General features: G+C 41.1%; 1 protein-coding gene across 1 annotated transcript in view; it reads left to right on the top strand.

Moving 5' to 3' along the window:
• Positions 1–22,185, top strand: part of GRHL2 (grainyhead like transcription factor 2) — a 67,789-nt gene that overhangs the window by 27,766 nt on the left and 17,838 nt on the right. The window contains exons 7-9 of the mRNA XM_074897622.1: positions 306–417; positions 5,449–5,543; positions 16,618–16,776. Of these exons, the coding sequence (XP_074753723.1) occupies positions 306–417; positions 5,449–5,543; positions 16,618–16,776 (366 nt within the window). The remainder of the gene's footprint in view (positions 1–305; positions 418–5,448; positions 5,544–16,617; positions 16,777–22,185) is intronic.

Here is a 22,185-nt window from a genome sequence, read left to right as displayed (position 1 = left end):
TGACTTAGAAATGACCACTTTTTACTTAAGGCAACTTAGACCTTAAATCTAAGAATACAGTTAAATTTTATTTGGACTGTCAAGAACATAATCCTAGGCCCTGCATTATTTTAAAACTACATTTTTTCTGCCCTGAGATTTTAAATACATTGCAATATTAGACTGGAATAAAAACCAGCAATCTTCTGCAACCCAAGTATTGGGTCAGGGAGGTGACTGGATGAGCACTAAAGGCATATGAGAGATTTTTTGTTTCTGACTGTTAAATACGTATTAACTAATGCAAGTTCTGTTGATTTTCTTAGAGCGTGGTCATGGTTGTTTTCAGTGAGGATAAAAACAGAGATGAACAGCTGAAATACTGGAAATACTGGCATTCTCGGCAGCACACAGCTAAACAGAGGGTCCTTGACATTGGTGAGTGTAAGAAGATGTCCAAAAGTTTCAGGGAAGATTGCAAAATGTGGAAGGCTCTGGTACCTTGCATACGGATGTGGTGGGATATATTTACCGTAGCTGCAAAGCTTGTACTGCAGTTCTTAGCAATGGCTTGCCCCTGCTAGGACTGGGCTATGGGGTCTGTGAAGCAAGATGGAGACCACGCAGAATGAATGGTCCTCAGTAGTCACAAAGAAGAACACACCTTGGATGTGTATTTAATGGTGTTCCATCTTCTGCTTCCAGGAAGTTGAGGTCTGCACCTCAGGAGTGGCAGACTGTTTGTTTCCTTTAGTTTTTCAAAGGCTGATCCACTCTTTGATCCAGTAACTATAGCAGCCCACATAACAGTTATGTTAGCTAATCTGATGTGTAAGTGCAGCCTGAGAGTGAAGATGCCATCTTTATGGTGACTGCAAAGGAGTGCACAGGACTCTTTTGAGTCTTGTTGGTGTTAGAGAGAAGTGAGCTCTGGTGTGCTATCCTGAAGACCCGTTTACCGTTCATCCCATGTAAAGTATTTACGAGCCCATTTCAGCCACAACTGCCCTATCTGCATGCTTGAGAGATTTTAGCAGAGGAAGAACATGTACCTGCTGCCAAGGAGTCTGAAGTTGAAATCTGTGGGAGTGTCTAGACATCAAGCACTTCTCCCCTCCCACGTGCAGTTTACACGTACAGCCATCTGCAGTGGATTCCAGTCAAAGGAGTCGGCGAGACCAAAGCAGACAAAGTCTATCTTGTTTTGACCGCCTGAGGGAACCAAACCATTGAATGACAGGAATGAGAGGGGCCAGAGAGGAGAGGGAAAAAAAGAGAGTTTCTTGGAGAGAGAGCACTGCAAGTCTTCGGGGTTGATTGAACAGGGTGATCAGGGAATCAGTCCCTATGTGGTCCTACTTCTGCAGTGCTTTTAGACTTTCAAATGCTGCAGCCTCGACTGAGGCAGGAATTATTTCAAGTCAAGTATTTGGTCAAAGCAACCCTTCCTGAATCTCCTCTCTGCCTCTTGCCTTATCATCATAGTTCTGGCTGAACTATTTCTTTTTTGTTCTTTGGAGTAGTTAAGGCAGTAAAACCTCCACCCCAGACCAAATTACTCCTATCATGACACGTTAAAAGAGCAAGTATGCCACGTCACAGCTATTTCTGAAGGCTGGCTGGTTTTTTTTTGCTAGTCCCTACAAGCTTGCAGTGCTAACGCTCATACCTTTGAAGGTATGTGCCGAGGAGCTTGTTCCACTACAGTGCCAACACCCTCTGACTCCACCGCACTTGTGGTGTGCTGGCACATTTCAGTCCCTTACCTGAACAAGTCAGCTTATGATGCATATTCTGTAAAATAGTGCTCTGTGAAACAAATACTGTGCATGAGCTGTGTTAAAGTGAATGTCTTTTATGTTTCCATCAGTTTGAGATGAAATAGCACTGACTTTTGAGGCACTCTGGCACATATTTTTTATTTGGAGTGCAAATATCAGACTTACTGATACAGCACAGTTTAGCTCAGCATTTCTAGAAGAAAGACCTAGATGTTACTTAGTAGTGTTTTCTTGAGAACAACTGAGTTATGGCCTTAGCTCTTACCAAGTACAGTGTTTCTGAAGTACATTTCATTTTCTTTGGGACTTACATTGTGGATATTGGGCTTATTAGGGCAGAATGGCTCTGAACTACATTTCCCATATAAGCATCAAGATGCATTTAGCAAAATTTTTCAGTTTTATTGTTAGATGATCTAACTGAGCAACTTCATCTAAATTTGAAGTTGGCCCCGCTTTGAGCAGAAGTAGGGTAGGAGTTGAACCAGATAGCTTGGAAGGGACCCTTGAAGATTAAATTATTGGTGGCTCTATGAAGATTTTCCTTTACATTAAAAATTCAGACCCTGTAAAGGAATACTGAATTAGTATACAGGCCCTGTGTAGTTAACAGAGACAATTAGGTGTCTGTGAGGGAGTTTAGCAAATGCCAGGACCATTTAAACAAGCAGTGAGAAAAGCTTGCTAAGGACTGGGGTATGTATCAGATTTGTCACATCTTCAGGGGATGGTTTGGATTTCACTCCAACTATCAACAGTATATAAAGGGTTAATCATGTATTAGGCTCCTTTAAAACTATCTGTGAATAGCCATAAATCTGTGTAACCTGTTCCATAGATTTTTTTTCTAGTCATTAATATTATTTTAACTCAATGTTTGTAGCATATGTTTGTAAACACCCGTGAATCACTTTTAATTTTTTATGAGTGCACTTTTAAACTCGAGCATGACTTGGTCCTTAGTAGGCAGAGAATCAAATTAATTTAGGATGTTTTAGTTCTGGGGTCCAGCTATTCAGTCCTCAGATAGGGGTGATGACCCTGGTGGGTCTGGGGATGACTCCAGATGTGCAAGGGTCACTGCTTTATTTTGTGTACTGGCTGGTGCACCTCCTGGGAGGAAGGATGGTTGAATGGAATAGATGCCGTACTAGGTCTGAATATGCATTGATATTAATAGGATAAGCATGTGCTTACATGTAAGCAAGTCCTTAGTGCTTGAGGAACAAACCTGAGGACTCAACATGTATTAAGCAAGAAGGAAAGGTGTTTTCCAGAATTTAGGCTATGTGCTGTGATTTTGAATCACTCACTTTTTCTTTTAGAGTAGTGAATACAATATTAGATTGTAGCAAACATTGGTTATTTAGAATCAGTACCATCATTTGACAAATACTGGAACAGGTTCAAACATAGACACAAAGAATGGGTGTGGAATAGTTTGTATTATGTGCAAAATACAAAAGCTACTACAATAGTATGTAATGAATGCAAATGATTAGTGTTTAATGTTGAAATTTGCCATTGTTTAATATGCAGTTTGCCCAACAAAAGAGGAGATAATTCCTGTAGAGCCATTTTCTTGCATATTGAAGAACCCCAAGTTTCTATTTCTGGTAACTCACAGCAGGAGAAGAGGAAGAATTTTAGTCAACTAACAACTTTCAGATATCCTTGGATGTAAATGCTTTCTTAATCAACTGAGGATCCTTCTTTAATTATCTGTATATTGAGGGTAACGATGCACTTCTGCTTTTAAATGGCATATCACATAGACATTCCATGAGATTTGTGTATGGCAGTTAAGGAAGCAGAGGCACGTGTTGGGAAGGGAAGGCTTGGTGGGATGCGAGGTTCTGACAGCCTTTTCGGAGAAGAAAACATGTGTCTTTACAAGACGTCTTGTTCATGTCTTTCCAAAGTGCACCTACACAAGCACGCCCATATGCAGCAGTCAGTTGCATGAGGCACTTTCTGGTGAATCATAAATTTAAGGGGTGGGTGGATGTGTGCACATGCATATTAAACTACGTATGTGTCTTCTAATTCCTCTCATTTGCATTCCCACACTGAATTTAGATAGTGAAGCCAATATCTTCAGTTAGAAAGGAGATCTGAGTTCAGGATGGGAATGAAAAGCTTGCCTGCCCTCTCAAACACCATGTTCACTTGCTGCATCACCAAATATCTTGTGCTGTTCCTATGGTCAGAACAGTGAATTTCTAACATGTCCAAAATCATTCATGTATCCCAGACATACAGTTTCACTTGCCCAGTGAAATGCCAGCATCCCTGAGTTTCAGATGAGAGAAAAGTATACTGATTGCATGTCTCATGTTAAATAATTATCCTTGTAGCAATGGTTTTGTTATAAAGGGTTTTTAAACAGTTATTACCTAGCAATTATTTTTGAGAGACCAACAGCTTATTTTCAGAAGGGTAAAGGAAATGAATATTGAAACCATTTGGGTGTCTCATTTATAGAATACAAAAACATCCTCTTTCTATAACTGATTACAAAACTTAAGAATCAGCGTGCTTCTGAAGCACAGACTTGGGGAAACTTTAGATCAAGATTGCTGCATGACATAATCTCAGCCCTCTGGCACTGAGTCCAATCACAGCCCTGGAGGGATTCTAAGGAAATGTATATGTCCCAGAGAGAGTTCATGCATTTGGGTGAACAACTGGGAAATTCCTTTAATCAAGCAGATATGACCTCCTTACAAACCTGGTCTTTCTCTTAATCTGTCATCAAAAAGAAAAAAGTGTGTTAAACTGGCTGGCAAAGGGAGAAAAAAGGGGACACATTCCCTTTTTTGATTATAAAGAAAACCTGGAAGTTTTTTCTGATTATAAAGAAAACCTGGAAGTTTTTTCTTCTTTCTTTTTTCTGTCTTTCTTACGTGTATTTTTGCCCTTACTGTTTTTGGAGGAGGGTTGGGCCATCTTTGAAACGTCAACTTCCTCCCTCTTGCTTTGCATTCCTTCTGAAATGCTAGGGTATTGATAATACTAACTGCCCTTTGGAAAGAAGTGAGAAGAGGGTGCAGATTTTGTAGGCAGACAATTTAAAAATATGTTTATTTGCTATTTTAGTATCATACACACTTTAGAGAAAAGATCTTTGCGGTTTTGGTTCTTTGTATTGTGTGTTTGGATTTTTTTTTTTTTTTTTTAAATAAAGATTCAGTGTCCGGTGCAGTAATTACTGGGAAAGTTGAAATGGCTGGGCAAGAAATGTACACTGTTGATTATTTCCTCTCATGATAGCTCTTAGCCTTTTGGAAAGCTTCTTTAGAATTTTCCATAATGTTGTTTGTTTATGTCAAGATTTGAACAGTCGCTTTAAATGCTTCAATAGCTTTTAGTTAATTTTTCAGTTTTGGCCATTCCTTGGCCAAGCTAATGAATGCACCCACTCATTCCCACTACATTCACACTTATTCCTTTTTGAGAGCAAGCAGTATTTTGCAAGAACATTAGCTGGTGATGTACTATGTGTAAGACTCAAGCTGCAGTATATTACCTCTTTGCAATTAAGGTTAGTAATAATTCAATATAAACAATTCAAGAGGTAGATTTGATGTATTAGACAACCCAGCTGAAAAAGCAAAGATGTACTACAAATTGTAAAAGAGAAAGTTCAAACCCTTTTCATGAGTCTTTTGTTTGCTATTTCTTACAGCTGATTACAAGGAGAGTTTTAATACAATTGGGAATATTGAAGAAATTGCGTTCAATGCTGTGTCCTTCACTTGGGATGTCAATGAGGAGGCAAAGGTGAGGAAAAGCCATCCTTAATCACAGTTCCACTTCTGTCCTTTATCACAAATAATAAGAAGGGTAAGTGGAGGTGAGAGAAATCAGCCTCTGCAAAGGCAGGCAAATCATGGTCTTTCACTGACCCCAGGGATTCTGTCCATCTGTAAGAGGCAAGATGGTATGTAATGGCTTTTGGGATGATATTGCATTCACACCTGTATCACTGACAAATAGAGATGGAATTCTGAGGAAAACCTACAGGGCTTTCACAGTGTAGCTTAAATGGTCAAGTACCCTCAGACAAGGGGTTTTGCATTTGGGGATGTGCCTGCTGCAGTGGACCTATAAACATGGGACAGCAAGACACCTTAACAAGTTTCTTATAGGTAAGGTTATCCAAATGGTGGCAGAGTGTTTCAGCTGCATAGTCTAGTGCAGGAGAAATGAAAAGCTGCCGGTAATTATAAGAAGAAGGTGGCCCCCGGAAAGCAAACAACAAGGGAAGTAGTCTGTGTGCATTGTGTGGGGGTAATGTGGGACTCCTGGGGATGTAGAAATAATAAACAGCAAGTGCTGTTGAGCTTAGCAAATTCCTGATACTGTTTTCATGTTGAATAAAAAATGCTTGGTGTTTAAGTAATGCCAAGGATCTTTCAAATACAGACATATCTTCATGCATGATTCCTCACTGCATTTCTCTCATTAGAGAGACTGCATCGATTGAGTCCTGCAAGAGACTGCATTGAGCATGGAGTGGTAGCATTAACACTCACTGCCCTGATTTGGTGACTGAAGGTGCTGAGGTTTGTAGTAACAGGGATTTTCATCTCTGATGCACATTTTAAAAGAATAGAGCATTAAAGAGAAGACAATAGTTCTGAAAACCGCCTAGCTCTTTCAAAAGCTGACATTGGTAAACAGAATTGTACTTGGCCCAGTTGCTAATGGTGCTGTATTTACTCATATAATAATTACATTCTCACCAGACTAGATATCCCCCTATTGTGTGATTCCATTTCAAAATACAGTGGTATGTTGTCTCTGGTCACAATGGATGACTGTTGGTGTGCATGTGATCATTATGCAATCAAATGCAGCAAATACAGGTTTGGGATCTCCAACATGATGGACTTTCCAAAGGACCTTTACAGAAATACTACCAGGGCTAGAGCATGGCAGTCTTGTCCCATCAGCAGCTACCATCCACACTGCCAGGGCTGGCAGTTTTTTAACACTTTTGCAGCTGCAAGCTAGACTTCAGAAGATATCATGTTGATCTAGGAGCAAGAAAGTCGGATCCACTAAAGTCAGTTATTATCCTTGGCCATTTTGTTCTATTCTCACACCATTCACATTGCTCTTGTCTTAGGTGCCATAACATTAAGAACACAACTCTTGCAATGATCACTGGAAACAGAACATAGTAAGATTTTAAAATTATGACTCTCTTATTGCTGCTGGATTAAAAGACTGTCAGGAGTGAAATTTAAGAAAGCCACTTGTATTTCTGAAGAAAGTAGTAATTAAAATGTAAATTGGCATATGCGTATTTATTTTAGGAGATAGTTATCAAATCTCTGATCTTTTAGGAGCTTGAACTGCAAATATATTGATAAAAATAAGAGGATTCATAACATGCTTTGGTATTGGGCTATCAAGCATAAATCAGGTTGTACCTGAAAGCTTATCACTGTGTACTGAAGTGTTTCCCTCCCCGCACACGTGTACATGTACCCACAAGCTCGCTCCTGTTGGAGAGTCTGATATAATAACCAGTTGCACCAGGTCTGGGGATTCCCACAGAATGCCCCTGCAGTGTTTGAAAGCTGTGGACTCTGGGGCACGTCACTGAAGGCTTTTTTTTTTTTCCTAGCAATTACCTCATCCAAGAGAGATGAAGAATTTCAAGGCCTAATTACAGACTCTTTTCTTAAGCTTTTTGAACAATGATCTTTCAACTGGCTTCATTGTTTCTGCTCACTGTTGTTTTCCCTTTTCACCATAATTTCAAGATTAAAACTTAACCTCACAGGCACAAAGACCTTTCTCTTCCAAGTCAGACAAAAGTGGCACAGAGCAATTCTTTCCAGGGCCTCCAAGATATGATGTGATGAAGGGCTTTACTGGCCTGGGAAGAAATAAAGAAAACAGACTGGTTGTTGGAAGTGCCCAGAGGAATGATCTTGAAAATCAAACAGAAGAACTAGAAATCACCTAACCAAACATCCCTATCTCTCTCTGTGAGACTAAATCTTGCATCTAGGAGGACTTATCTGGAGCATCAGATTTCTCACTTTCCTACTCCACCTGGAGGGCAGCTGATTTAAAGCCAGATTTCTCCTCCACACACAAGCAGAGTAGTACCCTCCTCCTGGAAGCCCTTCAGGGTGAGGGTATAACAGTGCAGGTTTGACAGCCAGAAACCGCCTGCTAACAGTGAGCCTGCTAAGAGTTTGTAAGGCAGCATCTCGGTTGGTTCTTATGTGGAAGAAACAGGCATTTAGAGAGTACAGGCAGAGGCCTCTCTTTATCACCTCAGTAACGTGAAGGGAACTGGGGTGTTGGCTCCAGCTCCCTGTGCTCTGTCCCTTCTCTTTCTAACTGCTGCTTGACAGAACAAGTCAATGGAATGGGGGATCTTGTACAGCGTGTGTTGAACTGTGGAATAATCTTGCTTTCCATGGACTAAGGGGAGAGCACTAGAATCAGAAACACCACTCTGCTAGCGTTTCCTCTGCGGTCAACAACAGCAGTCCCCATGCCTTCTGGTGGAGCAGAGTGAGTTGGACCTGGCACATTCTTTTTTCTAAAACAACATCCTTTTCTAATGGGGCCATAGTCTAGAGATTACTGTGGGGCTTGTGGTTCAGAGCAGGATACAGGGAAATCAGGGGAAGGGTCTACAGCCATATCTAACTCTTCCTTATGCATCCTTGAGACAACAATACTGTGCAGTAAAGAAGCAGAGGTAGGACGTGAAGAACACTTTTTGTACAGTTCACCTTTGTTTCACTGCCATATTTACTTCTATGTATAAATATGCAACATTTATGGACAAGGTGATTTGTTGGCTCTCTTTGGTTGAACCTGAATGCTATGTCTGGTATTTTTAAAGGAGTTCTTTATATAAAGGTGAGGAAACAAACAACAATTAACATTAACTGACTAACTTTTTAACCATCTTTTAGAAGTCTTTTAGAGGGTAGTTAGTTGCCTTGTTGTTGCCCTACAGAAGATTTTGCTGCGGCATCTGTCTGCTTGACAAAGTTCTAGTGGAAGCTTTTGAACAGAGCTCAGCTTAATTTTTGAAATACATACATCTGTCTGCTTGCAGTCTTATTGCTGATAGAAGTTAGTTTGCAAGAAAGATAATTAAGAACCGGAACTCTCCTGGTCAAAGGAGAATACCTTTGTCATAAGTCATACCAACTCTTTGAGATATGCCTTCTCTGTGATTAATACATTGCTAATTTAAATTGGTTAGGATGATGTTACTGCTGAAACAATACATTAATTGTATATTTTTGTGGAAAGTACATTTTAACCATAAATTCAAAGGTCTGACTTCAGTGAACAGTTGCTAAAGAAAAATGTTGCCTTAAAGCAGATAAAAGTTACTTTTCAGTGATATCAATAAATTACCGATTTCTGCTAAGCACTGCAGCTTGGATATGCAGTAAACAGACATTTAGGCGGATATGTTATTCAGGCAGGTGCTGGCACATGCTTTTTGGTGTGTACAGTAGTTGTGTGCTGTGCAGTTGTGGTGTATACTTGCATGCAATCATTGTCCTGCTATATTTAACTGAAACGTAGATCTTTAATCCAAAGCATGCTGAAGCCTCTGGGAACCTTTCCAGTTATTTAATGAGTTTTGGCATAGCCTATACAGCAATAAGCTGTTTTCAATGAGTGAGTGATTTGCGGGATTAGGTTCTTAGATACTGTGGGCAGAAGTGAGCTATGATTCCAGTGGGCACAATGGTAAAATCAAGCTTACAGAACAGCACGGTGTCTAGCAGTGATTTGTATTGTGACAACCTGTATTTCTTTAACATTGCTAGTGATTGTTAGGACAGGTTTTGACTAGTATAAGAATTACTTTGTTCTTAATTATTAATTTCCTTCCTAAGTTACATCAAATTTAATTTAATTAGGGAGAGAATTAGTATTTTCTTGACTCAAAATTTGAAGGTTGGAGGAAAAGATACTTCATTTTGGGGAGTTAGTATCAGAAATTATGTAGGATCAGACTTGGCAGTTGCTTTAATAAACCATGTCTGTGTGTGCAAGTGTACATATATAGATATATTAAAAATATATAGATACATTTATCTATGTGTGTGTGTGTATATATATCTGTATATGCCAGCTATGCACACACACATGTATCTATTAAAGAAGAGTTAACCTGTGGTAGCAAATAATGTTGAAATTTCAGTGTATACAAATGGCTTGCTAAGTATGCATCTGAGATTCAAGGCAAATGGCATTTTTATGTAGTTGCCGGGGTGTGGTGTGGGTTGAGGAAGCTTCAAAAGAGTAGTGTAAACATTTGCTGGAGACATTTGTATTGAAATAAAACAAAGGTTTTACCTTTGTATGGGATTTATAAGGTAACGGCTGGCAGGAGAAACTATAAAACCACACTTCTGTGTATACGAGGAATGATGGGATTGATGTTAGTCATTTGAGAGACAAGTCATTTAACTCTTTGTTGTTACTCTCTGGAGGGATGAACCCTTTTAAAACAAGATTTTGTAAAGATGCATCACACAGGTGTAGATTCTATGTATTGCTAGTATTCAGTAAAATTGCTTTAAGTTTGTGATTTTGTGCTATAACACAGTCTTCCCTCCCTTCTGCCCTTGGCTCTTTCTGAGATGATGGGAGCCAGAAATGTAAATAGTAATAAAAGGCTTATATTAGAAGTTTCATAACTGTAGACCTTTAAAGTGTATAAGCTGAGAGACCGCAGCAGGAGTCATGTTGGCTGGATTAAATGATAAAAGGGGAAATGCATTTCTGAGTCTTGCTTTCTCTTAAGGCAGGTTACTGTTTGTATTTTGTACATCACTAATTATGCTTCAGTATTTAACAGTCAGTAATTCACATAATAACAGCTACACTGTGGAGGAGTGCCTTCCCTGAAAGAGAGAGTGCTTTTTCTCAACATGCTCTGTAACAAACAGAAGAGTTGTCGTTATCTTAGGCCACTTTTGAAACTTTCTCAGGAACCAAATGTTTCTCCAAATTAGTTTTTCATTGCCAGTGGCATGCCTGAGCTGGAGACTAGATGGGTGGAACTCTGTCATTAATTGCGCTAACCTAAAATATGCTGACATTAAAAAAAAAAAAAAAAAAAGACATCACTATAGCGACAACCCAAATGTGTTCCTGATAGCAAAACATTGCTAAAATCCAGTTTGCACAGGAAAAAAAGAAGTTTGTAGATGAATTCAGGCACAGCCATAGTCACATCCGTTAATATAGTTCTATGTCGTGTAGACAAGGGCCCTGGGGAAAAAAAAAGCAGTGATATCTACTCCTGCTACTGTCACTTCTACTTAACTATGCAACTCTACTATGCAAGACACCAGAACAGAATATTAAACCTGTGTGTCTTCTAAGAAAGGTAGAGCAGGACTTCATCTTTTTGGGGCTGCCTGTGGGGTTGTTTTGCTTCTTGTCTCATTGAGAGTGGGAGTTACCTGCATTACAGACAGGAGCTGCAAAGGAGGGAAAGATGAGGGCTGTAAAGGGCAAAGCAGGCTGTACTTGGACAGGCAGGTGAAATCGTTGCTGCTCAGAGCAGGCTGCATTCCTTGGCCACTGCTTTGGGGAGGTGAAGATTTTTAGTCAGAGCAGGGACAGAGAGAAAGGAACTGTCCAGAAGATACTTCAGGTCCTGTTCACCACAGCATCATGTTGCACTATGGTGTTAAAACTGGTGCAAATCTTCAGTCATGTAAAGGAGTAAAAACCATAAAATTAACTCGAGTAACAAAACTTACACCCTCTTCCCCTTCCTTCTGCACACTGTTGTTTTCCATATCCAAAGTCAGTGTTGTGCTTTACAGGAAAGCTAATAGAAAATTGTGTGGAGACAGAAAATTTTCAAAAAAATAGATGATCTGTCTTAATTCAAATCCATCTGCCTATCTGTAAGACACAAATGATATGGCAGGAAGTATAGTACACTTCATGTGCATGAACGTAAGGTCATTGCTCCTCACAGAGATCCCAATGTATTAGAGGATGTATGACAAGAATATTGGATCTTACATCATCAATCTATTATTAATGCTGAATGATCTCTTATTGCTATATGGGGACTCTTGAAAAGATGTTTGTCTTCCCTAGCTGCTCCTACTCTGCTTTGTGTTTCTGGAGGCAGCAGAAGAGATGACACAGTATATGTAGCTGATTTAATGTGGGACAAGATCTTTTTTACTTCTCAGCTGAGTGTCCAGCAAATGTGGTAGATGTACGAACTGCTGGGTAGATGCAAAGGCTGCATGTCCGCTTTTATATTTTGATGTACAGTTTGGAAAATCCCTGTGCAGAAATATGGGCTAAAATAGAGCAAGACCAGATTCTGGTTTATACCAGACCTCATTCCATTGCTCTTTGTTCACACACACTTTTTAAGTGTTGTCCTGACACTGTAAAGGAGTCTGAAGGCAAACGAAAATTCAGGCTGTCATATTTCAAAAGCATACGCACCCATATCCACACTTACCTTTAGAGCTGGAGGAGACCAACTTGTAATTTGAAACAGAAATAACACTATCAGCTTCAAAATCAGAGTTTCACCTAGGGCCCTTCCCGCCTCCCTCCTCTCCCACAGTTTAAAGTTCAACTATTTCATTTGTAAATGCAGATCTCTGATACAATCAGAAGCAGAAATGCAGAGGGGCCATTAGCTCAGTCAGGCAAACAAGCTGCTCTGGCTCCATCATAAAAAAACCTTCCCCTAATGTTAACTCCTGTCATTAGGGTAAAGTATCCCCCTACCAGTGCTACTGGAGTCCTCCTTTATTCTCAGCTGCTTTTCTTCTAGGGATGTTGCATTCTGGTCATTCAAACTGGGTTGTTTTTTTTTTTTTTTCTCCCTACTTCTGGATGGGGGAGGTGTTCCTTCATACTCTCTCTCAATCCTCCAAGACCCCAAGGGCCTGTTGGCCGCTTCTCTGCCCATCAAGGTGTGCATCAGGTCTGTTTAAGATCTCTTCCTTCCTAAGTATGCTTATTCTGCTAGAATCAGTTTCACATCCTCCTGGCTCAGGAAATACATACTGGAGATTTTCTCTGTCCTTTTCCTTAGTTCACAGTTTGGGTTTTTTTGTTGCTCTATTTTTGGTTTAAACTGAGGAAAAGTGAAAAGTAGAATCAGGTTAGTATATAATTGGCCCAAATTACTGTGTTAATGTATGTACTCCTCACTGGGAAGAACAATTGGATTTTTAATCCAGTTTCATAGAATCATAGAAATGTTTGGGTTGGAAGGGACCTTAAAGATCACCTAGTTCCACCCCCCTGCCATGGGCAGGGACACCTTCCACTAGACCAGTTGCCCAAAGCCCCGTCCAGCCTGGTCTTGAACACTGCCAGGGAGGGGGCAGCCACAGCTTCTCTGGACAACCTGTTCTAGTGTCTTGTCACCCTCACAGGAAAGAAGTTCTTCCTAATATCTAATCTAAATCAACCCTCTTTCAGTTGAAAATCACTGCCCTTCATCCTATCACTACACTTTCTGGTAAAAGGGTCCCTTCCCACCTTTCCTGTAGCCCCCTTTAAGTACTGAAAGGATGCCTTAAGGTCTCCCTGGAGTCTTCTCTTCTCCAGGCTGAACAACCCCAACTCTCTCAGCCTGTCCCCGTAGGGGAAGTGCTCCAGACCCCTGACGATCTTCCTGGCCCCCCTCTGGACCCGCTTGAGCAGGTCCGTATCTTTCTTGTGTTGGGGGCCCCAGAGCTGGACACAGCTCTGCAGGTGGGGTCTCACAAGAGCGGAGCAGAGGGGAGAATGACCTCCTTTGACCTGCTGGCCACATTTCTCCTGATGCAGCCCAGGATACAGTTGGCTTTCTGGGCTGTGAGTGCACATTTCTGGCTCATAGTCAGTTTTTCATCCACTGATATCACCAAGTCCTTCTCTGCAGGGCTGCTCTTTATCCACTCATTACCCAGCCTGTATTTGTGCTTGGAATTGCTCTGACCCATGTGCAGGACCTTGCACTTGGCCTTGTTGAACTTCATGAGGAGGTTTGCATGGGCCCACCTCAAGCCTGTCAAGGTCCCTCTGGATGACACACCCCTTCCCTCCAGTGTGTTGACTGCACCACACAGCTTGGTGTCATTGGCAAACTTGTGAGGGTGCACTCAATCCCACTGTCCATACCGCCAACAAAGATGTACTGGTCCCAATACCAACCCTCGAGGAACACCACCCATCACTGGTCTACACTTGGACATCGAACTGTTGACAACAACTCCTGTGAGTGCGACCATCAAGCTAATTCCTTATCTACTGAGTAGTCCATGTATCAAATCCATGTCACTCCAAGCTAGAGACAAGGATGTTGTGTGGGACAGTGTCAAATGCTTTGCCCAAGTCCAGGTAGATGATGTCAGCTGCTCTTCCCTTATCCACCAGTGCTGTATCCCCACCATAGAAGGCCACCAGATCTGTGAGGTACAACTTGCCCTTGATGAACATGCTGGCTGTCAGCAATCACCTCCTTATTTGCCATGTTGCCCTAGCATATTTTCCAGGAGGATCCACTCCATGATCTTGCCGGGCACAGAGGTGAGACTGATTGGCCTGTAGCTCCCCATGTCTTCCTTTTTTTCCTTTGTAAAAATGGGGATTGTGTTTCCTCTGTTCCAGTCAGTGTGAACTTCACCAGACTGTCATGACTTTTCAAATACGGTGGATAGTGGCTTAGCAACTTCATCTGCCAGTTTCCTCAGGACCTGTGGATGTACCTCATCAGGTCCTATGGACTTGTGCACCTTCAGGTTCCTTAGAAGGTCTCAAACATGAGCTTCCCCTACAGGGTGGTTCTTCATTCTCCCAGTCCCTGCCTTTACCTTCTGCATCTTGAGTGGTGTGTCTAGAGCCCTTGCTGGTGAAGACTGAGGCAAAAAAGTCATTGAGTACCTCAGCCTTTTAAATATCCCTGGTAACCAGTTCTCCTGTTTCCTTCTAGAGAGGGTCCACATTTTCCCTAGTCTTCCTTTTATCACTGACATACCTATAGAAGCTTCTCTTGTTGACTTTGATGTCCCTGGCCAGATTTAATTCTGTCAGGGCTTTGACCTTCCTAGCCTGATCCCGGGCAGCTTGGACAATTTCTCTGTATTCCTCCCAGGCTACCCATCCTTGCTTCTACCTCTGTAGGTTTCCTTTTTGTGTTTGAGTTTGTCCAGGAGCTCCTTGTTCATCCATGCAGGCCTGGCATTTTTGTCTGACTTCCTCTTTTTTGGGATGCATTGCTCCTGAGCTTGGAGGAGGTGATCCTTGAATATCAACCAGGTTTCTTGGGCCCCTCTTCCCTTTGGAGGTTTATCCCATGGTACTCTACCAGGCAGATCCCTGAAGAGGCCACAGTCTGCTCTCCTGAAGTCCAGGGTAATGAGCTGCTTGTGTGCTCTCTTGCTGCCCTAAGGATCTTGAACTCCACCGTTTCATGGTCACTGCAGCCAAGGCTGCCCTTGAGCTTCACACTCCCCACCAGCCCCTCCTTGTTGGTGAGAACAAGGTCCAGCATAGCACCTCTCCTTGTTGACTCCTCTATCACTTGGAGGAGGAAGTTATTATCAGCATTCCAGGAACCTCCTGGATTGCTTATGCCCTACTGTGTTGTCCCTCCATCAGATATTGGAGTGGTTGAAGTCCCAGATCTTGTGAATGTGAGGCTTGTTTCATCTCAAGTTTCATGCACACTATCCTGACTGAAAGATATCAGTGATATTTCAGCTCACAATGCTTGCTTTGCATCAGAATAGTCCTTGGGAGACTTGGTGGTGGGAGACCCTTCTCCCAGGTCCTGTACAAACACATGGCAGATGAGACGTACCTTGTCTCATAGTACCGATGGAGATTAGAGAGCAGAGGACTAGTGACTACCAACAAACGTAAATGGGCATAGAAGGGAAAGTATGAGATGGATTTCTGAAGCAAAGACAGGCATAGGAGTTGCCAGGAACTGAGGGCAATGTCAAGTTTCATGGATGCTACATGGCAAAGGAGACTGTTGAGAAAGAGGTAGGGGTAGTTTCGTAAATGGTTTGAAAGACAAGGTGAAATGCATTTCTGAAATTGAAGGAAGTGAAGATCAGGAGTATCTTTTGATGGGATGGAGGAAGGATTACTGCCAATGAGAGTGTGAAAATAATTTGTAAAATAATAATAATAAAAAAAAAGGGCAGGACTTATCTTTAGCCACACTGAATTTAAATTCTGAGATGTCAAAAGAACAAGCCAGACCAAAAGACAGCTGGAAAGAACAATGCAATATATTCTTGCTATGTCTATATTATCAAATAGTGCAAACATACAGAGCAGGTTTGTAGAGTGAAACAAGTCAGGGCTAAAGACCTGACATCCGTATAAGGCACATTTTTAGGAGGTTTTGTCTCAGATTATCTTTAGTCAGTTCCCATGGACTGAGCAACCATTAGCAGCTGGACCATGTGGAGTGTGTTCCTAGGACACATCTTCTGGTCTGGCTCTTCCAAAAAGAATCCAGCTCATGCACTCTGAGCTCTCTAGTGTGAATCAAAGCAGAGTATGTTGGGACAATCAAATGATTCACCTCAAATGTGAGCTCCTGATCCAAACTTAAGCACCAATACACACCTTAAAAGTCTGTTTTTCTTCCTAGTGTAGGAGCATCTTTGCTGGACTTCAGAGAGAAGTGGAGAATAAAAGTGCAAATTGCCAGAGTGTGGATCATAACTGAATTCAAATACTTTTTCGGGGGGGGGTGGGAGTGTCTTCTTTTATTTTCCCATTTGTTGTCATGTGTTTCTGGAAGTTTAATAGTTGTTTGTACCACATTTTAAAAGTAATCTCTCTGGCACAGATTTTCATCACAGTGAATTGCTTGAGCACAGACTTCTCCTCACAAAAAGGCGTAAAAGGGCTTCCTTTGATGATTCAGATCGATACATACAGCTACAACAACCGCAGCAATAAACCCATTCACCGAGCCTACTGCCAGATCAAGGTTTTTTGTGACAAGGTAAGTGGAAAGCACAGTTACCATGGATAGAGGAGGAAACTTGTTAGACCGTTTATTAATACTGTATTTTAGACCTATTTTAAATGGGGTTTTTTTGCCTAAAGAATTGTGTTTCATGGTAGGATTTGGACCAGCTATATCATAAATGTAATAATCATGTAATTAATTTACTGCTTTGCAGCCTTTTTGGCCCTCATTCCTCAGCTTGTGAGCAATAGTTGGACTGTTTAAGGATAGCATGTTAGAGGTCATGATACAGGAATACAAAAAAAAGTCACAGAAATTACATATGTAAAGATCTCTTCTTGTAAGGTCAATGCTGACCATAGGCTCACACTGGTGCCAGTCTGATGTTACCCCTTCTGGCTCCAGCAGCCAGGATACGTAACATGTAAATTTAGCGGAGAGGTCTGTGACAGAGAAATGCACCTTTCAGTAAAGCCCTGCTAAGCTCTCTTTTACAATACAGTGGAAAACATCAAGTCTCGGTGATACAGTTGATGGGGTTTTTCCCCCTACTTGATCACAAGACATTATTTGGAAGCTTCAATGAGACTTTTATGTTGCTAGGATTTTCTTATTAAAAGTAAACTACAAGAATATATTAGTCATTCCTATTTTGTAGATCAGTAACTATTTTTTTGTGTGCTCACTCCCTCTTTTGCAAAATTTTGTTCATTTATAATGCTCTTCCCTACTCCTTTGTGGGAACTGGTAGACTTTTTCAGCGCCAAAAATGTAGATCATACCTTAATGAGTCTGACAATGTCATGGTCAGCTGTATATATCACCAAGTAGAAACAGTTGCTCATAAATGTTATGTCAGTGATGATTCTTAGATGTGAGCATGATCATGTGTCAGTTGTATTTAACACCTGCCAGCTGATGACTTTATCCCTGCTGGGAAAGATCCTCCCGGGGGGAGCTGATGTTTGGATTATAGTCAGGGTTCAGGGATTTAGGAGCCTACATCTATTTAAGTGACTCGAAATTTATCCAAATTAGTTTTGCTGCCTTAGAGGTGGGAATAGAAAGGCAAAAGGCCATGCCCTGGGCAATATGTAGCATTAACTTTTTAATGGAAAGGGTAAGAGTTCAACTGTTGTAGGTCTCTGTGCTGCTGCTCCTTCCCCTTTTTCAGATCGTTCCCTTGTTGCTGTCTTGACAATGGGATCTTGAGGGCTAATCAATCAGTTGTGTTAGAGGAGCAAAAACTTTCAAAGTAATGAGTGTAAATGTATACACTGAGGTCTTCTCTCAGTCAAAATGTTATGCTTTTAATTGTAACTTTGAATGTCAAATATTTAGAGATTTGAAGCTACAGCTAGATGTTAAAAGCTTGGTAAATATCAAAGTAACAAGTCATTTTCATCTACCTGATTTTGAAAAGCAATTAGAAAAAAAGGAAGGAAATTCAGAGCACAAAATCATCAAGGGTGATCTGCAGACAGAACTGGTGGAGATTTTGAATAATACATGTTCATTGCATCTATTGGCTTAATTGGTACTTCAGATATCCAGACTAGAAAGCAGGAAATGAATGCTGAGTCTTAAAATCAAACTAGAAGAAAAGATCACAGGGGTAGGTAAAGCGTTAACCACATCAAAATATATTGAAAGTGGGAACTGGTGGGCTCAAGGGTATCAATAATAGGATATATATCTGTATAGTATAAATGTATACGTGCATATAGAGCTTTTTAACAATGCAGGGATGAAAATTAGTTGAATGAATGAAAATGAATTAAAACTATCAAGGGCGGTTCACATGACAGTTTGCTAATTGGCACTTGGAAAGAGACTGAGGCCTGCTTCTCCCCTCACTTCCCCTCCTGTATCTTTCTGGACATCTGTCTGTCATGGTACTTTTGTAAGTGAATAAATGGTTGGAGAATTTCCACTTGTTGGTGGCACTGAGAGAATTTGTCACAGTCAGAGGAAGGTAGCTGGTGGGGCGGGGTACCCTCATCTTTCCAAGATGCCAAAATAAAACCCTGTCACTAGTTGAGGTGGTGCTAAATGGAGGGTCCTGGCTCAGTTTCTCTTGCGAGTCTGCAATCCGCCCTCTAGTGACAAGGACAGGGTTTGCTGCCTGTTTGGGAAAGGAAGGCTGTGAAGCTGAGACAGTTATGCCCACCTCTTTGTCATGATCAATTAAAGAAGTATTATGGGGCCATTTTAAATTTTAAAAGAAACAGCAAGCATATAATAATTTTTAGACATTTAAAAGTGTGAATTGCACCATTATGCCCCAATCTGACAACCCCAAAGAGAAGCTGATGAGAAAAGTGCCTGATTTATTACAATCATCTGAATTGGAGGAATTGCTCAGTAAATTCCTCCTGCCTAAGTACTGAAATGTATCTTAGATAGAAACGTGGAATAAAAAATGTTTCTGTGTCAGTGGTCTTACAAATGTTTTTTCTACAGTGATGGTGCCTCTTTAGGACCAGTAGATATGTTTGTATATTAACTTAGGTAAATCACATGTAGAGGTGTCCAGTTTTTAAGAAAAACATTTGCTGATAAATTAATTTCCTCCAGCTGAAACACAGCATAGCTGTTGTGGAAAGAGTATCCCTGAAGAAATAGAACTGCATTTAGCTAAGTAATACATATTATAGATATTTTAGTACTTACTCAGGCAGTTGCTTAAATTAAGTATTCATTTACATACAGACTAGAGAGCAACACCAACTAGGATTCAGTGTGTGCTTTGTGACATAAATGTATGGAGAGAAAGGCTGCAAAGGTTGTAATTGTGTACTTGGTCCCCATTCCGTCTCCAACCTTTTGTCGGTGTTTATTTTCCATTAGGCAATCTTTGAAGCAACAGTTACGGTGCACATCTTGTTTTCTCAGTGCTAATTCTCTCTGCCCTTGCAGTCTTTTTATCATGTGCAGATCACTGATGCTGCACTATGATAAGAGAATATAATTTTTATTCCTTAAATACGTTGTCAGGGAAACTTGCTACCAGGCCTATTTATATTTATATCTTCCAAGATGCTTTAGCCACTGTGTATGAAGGAACTGGTGATTTAGAGATATTTTAATTTGCTATATGTGATTAGCTTTGGTGAAAAGAAGTTGAAACATTTGACTTGGCAAATACCATAACCTTGTTCCAAAATCAGATAAATAAATACTGTTTTCTTTACTCTGAAAAACTACATGTTGTTTGGAATATATGCAGTTCCTACCTTCTTTGCTTCAGTATGGATCATTATAGAGAAAATGGATTATCACAGGGTATTGAGCAACTCTGATTGCCTATTGATCTTCAGCTTTAGAGAGAAGAAGGATGAAGTCTATGGGCCTGTCCTACCAGATGTGGAACACTTTGGCCTCAAACTAGAAAGAGATGTACACATGAGTTTCATAGTGGTGATAGGAGTGGTCCTTATGATGGTAAGGGCTTTGCTAGGCTGCAGCTAGAATGCAAGACATAAGCTTAAATGAATTGAAGACTTGGAAGAAAATACTTTGAATCGTATGGAATTCATAGGCTGCCTTTTTCTAATGGTTAGTAGCAAAAGTACTCGTTGCACTTATGCGAAGTCCAGACATCAATGAAAAAATTAAAACCCCGTTTGATTATTTGACTGGTCAGAGCCTTGTTTATAGTAGCCTGTGAGAAGGCTTATTTCTTCTTCTGTCCTGAAAAGATAGGGAAACTCTGATTTATTAGATGTGAGTCAGATGGGTCAGCTTTGAAAACTGTCCAGCAGAAATGCTCTGGCATGCAAAAATTGTATTGTGGTCCATTGTATCAGCACCTACAATGACGGATGTCATAAAGGCTTCTCTAGCATGCCATGTGGGATGGTTCTAGCGCAGAAGGGCCAGTAGCTAGTTTTGTGGATATTGCAGTTGCTGCATTTGTAAAGTGGCTGTGTCACAAATTAGCACTGGCGAATGGGAATGGCTGTCCTGTTCAGATATTGCCTGCACCCCAGATGACTTAGGGGTTCTTGACTTGAATGAATGAAGACAAAGCTGTGAAACTTTAGCAAGTTCATAGTTACAGAGAATATAAAATTAAAACCAGCAAAGCATACATTCTTTACTGTGTATAAAAGGCTGAGTCCTCCTCAGTTTCTGCTTTCCTGAGAGGAAACTCACTCTTGCTGCTGTGTACGAAATCACTTTCATGGTTCATCCCACTACCTGTGAGCAGCAGAGCTGCAGCACTGAGTGGTGAGTAGGGCTGTGGCTGTCTGGCAGAGTCACTTTGTGCAGCACAGGGCTCCCAGGGATGTGCTTTCTGCAGGACAGTGGCTGTGTGGCGTATTTTTGCTCCTTTCTGCCAAGGAACAGGTAGCCTTTAAAGATACAAATGTACCCCTAGAAACAATTTTGGTAAGGGCATGACTCTGAATCCCTTGGCTTCTATGGTTGAGGTCAGTGACAACTGGATTGGGACCTGGGTCTAGAGGCAACGTTTCTGTTAGGCACCCTCATGTTTTTTAAAGAGCTGTTTCTTCCTCCACCTCTTTCAACCTCTGGTAATCTATTGATAGATAACAGCCAGGAGTACATCTTTCCTTGCATTATTTTCAAACTTGGTTTATTGGCTCATGTGTCAATTTTGCCATCTTGAGTGGATATTTTTGGCTTTCCTTACCTCCCTCCCTCCCTCCCTCTCCTCCCTTTCTTTTAAAGAAACTTCTAATTTTAATTTGGAAAAAATCTTTAATTTTGCATGCTGACTGTCTGGGAGCATATGGATCTTTAATACCTTTCACAGCACGACTATTCATATTTATAAAGTAAATTAGAACTTCAAAGGAGGTGTTACTGCTTTTTATGTCAATAACAAGTTTTATTTTCTAAACTTGTTGAGAGTGTATTTACATAACAGAAGCCTGCAACTTCCCAGGAGTTCCTGGGGCCTACATTGCTTTCCAGTCTCTAGAGGGCTTCTTCCTGTTTGAAATGCCTGTATTTTCCTGTAAGAGCCCTTGCACTTTTGGCAAGCTGTCAGCATAGTCTTCTTGCACTGGCAAATCTCAAAAGGCCTCTACAAAGCTGGTCACAGTGGAGCCATGCCACCCCCAGACGAGGTGGGTGGAGGAGAGTTTAGGGAAAAGCTTAGCACAGACATGATCTAAGATGATAGCAATCCTGCAGGTGTTCTACGTCAGTACATACGCAAAGTATTTGGCCTGAGCACCCAATCCATTGCAGAAGCACTGGGCTTGGGATGCCCTTTGTGCAAGTTGTGGTGGCAACAACCCAGCTACAGACAGCACACTGCCTGAGCGGTCCATCCTGTCTCCTCCAAGACAGCATGTGGATATGTTCCTTTTGCTGTCTCCAGCCATGGAGGCTGCTGGATGTGCCAACCTCAGTTTCGGGCACAAGTGATCGATCTGAAGCTGGCACGTTCCCAACAATCTACACAGA

The sequence above is a fragment of the Athene noctua genome, chromosome 2, assembly GCF_965140245.1.
Source record: "Athene noctua chromosome 2, bAthNoc1.hap1.1, whole genome shotgun sequence".
Lineage (NCBI taxonomy): Eukaryota > Metazoa > Chordata > Aves > Strigiformes > Strigidae > Athene > Athene noctua.
The sequence above is the reverse complement of the archived record's forward strand: the minus strand, read 5'-3'. Positions and strand labels throughout refer to the sequence as shown.